This window comes from Cervus elaphus, chromosome 19 (assembly GCF_910594005.1).
Source record: "Cervus elaphus chromosome 19, mCerEla1.1, whole genome shotgun sequence".
NCBI classification, from domain to species: domain Eukaryota; kingdom Metazoa; phylum Chordata; class Mammalia; order Artiodactyla; family Cervidae; genus Cervus; species Cervus elaphus.
Window position 1 is genome coordinate 46,585,997 of NC_057833.1, and position 6,000 is coordinate 46,591,996.

At 44.8% G+C, this 6,000-nt stretch overlaps 1 protein-coding gene across 2 annotated transcripts in view; it reads right to left on the minus strand.

The window, feature by feature from the left end:
- The window catches only part of ACAP2 (ArfGAP with coiled-coil, ankyrin repeat and PH domains 2), a 156,359-nt gene extending 152,877 nt beyond the window's left edge, over positions 1-3,482 (minus strand). The window contains exon 1 of one of the 2 annotated variants that reach the window (XM_043873743.1): positions 3,149-3,482. In XM_043873743.1, coding sequence (XP_043729678.1) covers positions 3,149-3,201 — 53 coding nt within the window. In that variant the 5' untranslated portion in view covers positions 3,202-3,482. The remainder of the gene's footprint in view (positions 1-3,148) is intronic. The other variant, XM_043873744.1, reaches the window with a different exon arrangement.
- Positions 3,483-6,000: the final 2,518 nt, after the last annotated feature.

The following is a 6,000-nucleotide window of genomic DNA, read 5'->3' on the forward strand; positions in this document are numbered from 1 at the left end:
TCCACAATTCAAAGCTTCCCATGTAGCTCAGTCAGTAAAGCATCTGCCTGCAATGCAGGAGACCTGTGTTCCATTCCTGGGTGGGGAAGTTCCCCTGGAGAAGGAAATGGCAATCTACTCCAGTGGACTGCCCGGAGAATCCCATGGACATAGGAACCTGGCGGGCCACAGTTCACTGGATCGCGAGAATCAGACATGACTTAGCACTATCTTTCTTTCTTTTCTTTCCACAATTCAAAAACCACTAATTAATTCAACTCTTTATTTCAAACAAAATATTCACTTCTTGAGTGAACCATATGTTTATATAAAGAAAAAGCACAATTCTCATAAAATTTTAAAGCACACTTACACATACAATTTAGGGCAGACCCAAACAAGTTCAAAGTTCTTCAACAAACAGTCAAAATAGATAATTTCCACCTTATTTTTTTGACATACTTTTAAAAGTATACTTAGTTAGATGCATCCACTTCCCTGTAGATTTTAAATGAAGAAGATTCTGACCTTTAGAGTGGCTTTTAAAAAACTAAGAGAACCCAAAATTACACAAAGAAATGTGCCTTCCAATCTAAAAACAAAACAAAATGTTCACAGGAATGTAAAATGTAACCACAGACTTTATTCAAATTACTAAAAACAATGTTGCAACTGCAATATCCTTCTCTCCGTATTTCAACCAGTCTTCCTCCTGTTTTCCTTATCAATTTAACAGGAAAATTAATGTTTAAAGCTTGACCACTGGTGAAAATTTTCTTTAGCATGAACTGCCATTTACATTGATTATACAACATTCAAGACAGTTATGTCCACATACCAGACTTAAATGCCACAAATTCATTTGTGAAGGATAATAAAAATAGGAATTAGTTTTAAAACAGCACAACAGATCAGGACACTACAAGGAATAAATAGTACAGCTGCCTTGCTGTCAAAAAAGCCCAGCTGTCACAAATTTTCTGATACAAATATTTCAAAATATCACTCAAAGTTTGCAATGCTCTTGAAAGCTTCTCTTATACATAAGCATGTGAATAAAGACTTCTGAAATATTATTTTCAAATGCTATAGAAACCTACACAGTAATGGAGTTATAGTTAGGAATATATATGATGAGACTTTTATTTCCTGGCAAATCTGATCTAGTCTCACAAACGTATACAATATATTAGAGTTCTGTGAATCTTAGTTTCTCGTCCCAATTTGCAGCCAAGAGTAAATGGAATACCGGAAACAACTCTTGAAAATCCCTAACGCCTTAATTAATATAGAATAGATATTATACTAAAGGTTAACAAATGCTTACTACAATATTCCATACAACTTAATCAGTATCTTTTCCTCTTACTTTACATTCAATTACTCTTTTATTTCAAAAACAAAGACAGAACATGGTTTATAACCAAAAACAGTACCTAGAAACATTTCCAAATAACTTTTCTCAACTTTTTCTTTTTTAATGAAACTTAAAATGCAAAACAAAACTGAGCACAAAGTCACATTCCCTAGACCAAAAAAAAAAAAAAAAATGCTGTGACTACATCATTACTCAGTAATAGCTGGGTCACATTAATAAAAATTCCACCAAAAAATAGAACTTTTTAAGGTACACTTTAAAAATTACCTCCTTTGCCACACAGTCCTGAAATCTAACTTGCAATGCTGTTGTAAACTATCCATTTGTACCTCCTGAGTCTGTCAAATCACGCAAAACATAGTTTTAAAAACTAATACCAACAACATCCTTCTCTCCACCCCACCATGTGCACCTTTTTACAAGCAATAGCCCTAAGTTCCAAATAAAATTAACACCAAAAAATAAACAAACAAAAACCAAAGGACATTGTCTTAGAAGTAGGAGTTCATTAAACTTTACAATATTTTGCTTTTCACTTGGGTAAAAAAAAAGGGGGGGGGGGGCCAAATCAAATTAACAGTGATAAAGATGAGAACAGTTCGTTCCCAGGCAGAGGATGCAGGAATTTACAACCCAGGCTTGCCCTAAAGATCAGCGAGCACAAACACATCAATGCTCAGGAGACGCTTTCAAGACCTGTCACTGTTCTAACGGAAGTTTTGAAGGCCGTATTTTTAAGGCCTAAGGACAGCCCTATAAATGCAGTGTAAAACACAACCTAGCAAAACTCCATTCTTCAAAACAATTCAAGAGTTTTCTAAGATGCCCAAAACCGAAAGAGCCTGGGCTCTGGACACCCTCAGGGTTGCCGGCTCTCCAGGGAGGAAGGCCAGCCCATGTGAATCGGAGTGCCACCAAGTCAGTTTATGTGACAGATCCACTGGGAGCATCCGACGGTGACCGGGGCCCTCCCGGGCCGACGCTGCTGGAAGAGGAACAGAAATGCAATCTTCAGGGCCCTCCTACTTCCGTTCTCAAAACAGAAATGGACTGTTTCTCCTAGTCCTCACCCCTCAGCCCGGTACTCTCGACAGCGGTGCCCCCTTCAAAGAGCTTAGGTGGAAAGAAAAGCCTAAGAGTCTAGGACCACAGTGGATAGAATAAGACTGGTCAAACACTCCCACCCCCGATTCCAGTACAATCAACCGCCAGCGCCTTCCTAGAAGCCCCCCTGGCCCGGGACAAGCCAGCAGCAGAAATCGATGTCCCAGTTCGCCCCCCAGTCCTTCCTCCTAGAGGTAGGGGGAGCGGAAAAGCGCGAAGAGGAACTCTGTGAATTGCAGGAGGGTGCCCTGCAAGCTCCCTCAAAGAGGGGCTGGTGTGGGGGTGGAAACGAAGAAGGAGCGGAAGGAAGGGGAAAGGACGAGCGGCCAGAGGAAGGGGAGAGCGCGCGCCCGCAAAGGGCACGAGTCTTCGGGGACGCGGCTGCACCCCAGTTCCTCGAAACGGGTGCGCCCAGCCTCTCGGGCGCTCCGCCCTGGGCAGAGGCCGAGGAAGGGGCAAAAGGAGGCGACGTCCCCCTCCTGGCCCAGCTTTGCCCCTCACGAAGGGCTAGTCGGGGCTGTCGAGCCCTCTCCGGATCGGGAGTCACAGCAACGGCCGCACGCCCCGTCGGAGGGCGCGGACTGCGGGGTCCCCCGCGCGTTCCGCGGGCCGGCTTTGACGCCCCCACCGCCGGAGGAGCCAGCTCCGGGTGACGCCGAACCGGCGCCGGGCGGCTTCGCCGGTTACCTGAAACGGGGCGAGTCTTTCAGACACTCCTCGAAATCCACCGTCATCTTCATCCTGCCTCCGCGTCTCCTCGCCTCGCAGGGGGCACTGGAAGAGCCAAGGGAGCCGCGGGAGCGGCTGAGCTGGGGACGCAGACTGCTACGGCGGGCGCACGGCCGCGACTAGCGCTGCGCGGAGCTGCGGAGGGCGCGTCGTCCGCTGGTCATAGCAGCCCCGAAGACCGTGGCGGCAGCGACTGCTAGTCAGGCCCCAGTTCGGCCCCTCTTCCTCCCGCCCCCAGCAGAGCGCCTGCCTCGGGGAAACGGCCCAGGACTGACAGCCTCAGCCAGCCAGCCACAAACCCAGCGGCCAATGGGAGGGGCTTTCGACCGCACCGCCTGCGGGGGCTCGGGCAACGCGCCTGAGCGACGGTAGAGCCAGCCAATAAGCAGCGCGACCGTGGGAGCCGCCTTGCCACAAGCGTTCCCGAAGGCCAACCAGGATGCGCGAGCGTCGTTAGGCGGGACGCATTGGTTGCTGGGAGGCCTGCAGCTGAGGCTCCTTGGGAAGGAAGTCACGTGTCTGCGCGCCGCGCTTCCCTTAGAGCCCCCCTCCTCCTCTCCTGCTTCTCCAGCCCATCCCTGCTGAGCTGCCAACGCGGAGGAGCCGCCGCCTGCAGGTCTAAGGAAGAAGAGTTGCTTTTCACGGCAGCTGTGGCAGAAATCTGAAAAGGTTAAAAAGAGTCGAGATTACAAAAGGAAGAGATAGGCTAAACCACCTTTTCCTTTCAGTTTACAGAATCTGAGGCCAGGAAAGGAGCGCGGGTAACTTTAATGATAAAGTCCATCTTTCACTTACTGGCTTCACCACTTAACGATTTGAAAGTATCTTCCATGTTTATATTTTCATATAACCAGAGACTGCTTTCTGAAGGAGCTGGCATTCGGGGTGGACATGGAAAGATCAGAAGGATTTAGACAGGTATGGGAGGCAGGGCTTTCTGTGTAGAGGAACCGCTTTCAAAACCACAGAAGACATTCCTCCTTACTGACGCCTTTTTCTCAGTAGCCTTTGCCAGTTTTAAGATGAGAGAGTTCTGGGAATGCAGGCTCATTTACTCCAACTTGCAACACCTACTCCCTGATACACGACTTTTCTAGGAGCCGCTGTAAGATATTCGTCAGCTGATCCTCATAATAACCCCCAGTTCCATACTTCTGATTCTTAGATTCCATGGATTCATCAGTTCAGTTCAGTCGCTCAGTTGTCTCCAGCTCTTTGCGACCCCATGGACTGTAGCATGCCAGGCCTTCCTGTCCATCACCAACTCTCATGAGCTCAAACTCATGTCCATCCAGTCAGTGATGCTACCCAACCATCTCATCCTCTGTCGTCCCCTTCTCCTCCTGCCTTCAATCTTGCCCAGCATCAGGGTCTTTTCCAATGAGTCAGTTCTTTGCATCAGATAGCCAAAATATTGAAACTTCAGCGTCAGTTCTTCCAAAGAAATTTCAGTACTGATTTCCTTTAGGATTGACTGGTTTGATCTCCTTGCAGTCCAGGGGACTCTCAAGAGTCTTCTCCAACACCACAGTGCAAAAGCATCATTTCTTCCACGTTCAGCTTTCTTTATGGTCCAACTCTCACATCCATACATGACTACTGGAAAAACCATAGCTTTGACTAGACGGAACTTTGTCAGCAAAGTAATGTGCCATGGATTCATGGAATGTAAGTAAAAAGTACCATGGCTACACTGTATTTAAGTATATACTTTTAAACCCAACCTAAAAATCATATCTGTGAAAATGCACAGGGAAGGTGTTAGAACAGCATCATGGTTCTGGAGGTAAGCTGGATTTGCCTAGTTAAATGTTTGGTGTCCTCAGGCACTTAAGTTAGTCAAGACAATCTCTTCTAGATTTGTAACCATATGTCGAATTTAGAGAGTTACCCATTTCTATAATAATTGTATTCCTTATGCATGGCAACTCATCTGTTTGTACAACATGTCACATGCTTCAACATCAATATAACCTTTTGGAAGACACCTTTCTCACTGCAAAATGACAATAACACCACTGATCTGATAGCATTGTCTTGAGACTGTCCAAAGGCATTTACCACAGTGCCACATTGTAATCTTTCAGTAAATGCTGGCTATTATCATAATTGTACCACTTTCATCTTCAGTACCATAATCAGAGGTGAAGTTTACATCTTCTCACTTCCATTGCCTAAAGTCTTATATAACCCTTTTGACCATCTGAGTATAGCATGATGACATGCTGCTTTTCATAACTTACAGTTATATCTTGATCTCTTTATCACCCTTAGAAATTAACAGCATACTTTTGAGATGTTTCAAAGAGTGTTATCAGTGTTATATATGTTTCTCCTTTGTTTATAAACTTGGTTTCTTTTTTTTAAATTACATTGCACATGCCCAGAATCTACACGTCTTCTCTTAATAACTAGAAACTATTGACAGTTAAATGTTTGGTGTCCTCAGGCACTTCAGTTAGTCAAGACAATTTCTTCTAGATTTGTAACCATTATGTCAAATTTAGAGAGTTGGTTGTTTCTACAATAATTGTATTCCTGATGCATGACAACTCATCTGTATTATAACGTCAATGCTTCAACACCAATGTAATCTTTTGGAAGACACCTAACATGACACTTTGAGATTCAGATTAAACTGTATGGGACAATCAGTGCAAATAATTCAACTAAGCTTATTATTAAATGAACATCTTTCTGTGGATGGGGCTAAATTTGCATATACCCAGTTAGTGATGGTTCCAAATCAGGAAAGGCGTACATCAAGGCTGCATATTGTCACCCTGCTTATTTAACTTATATACAGAGTA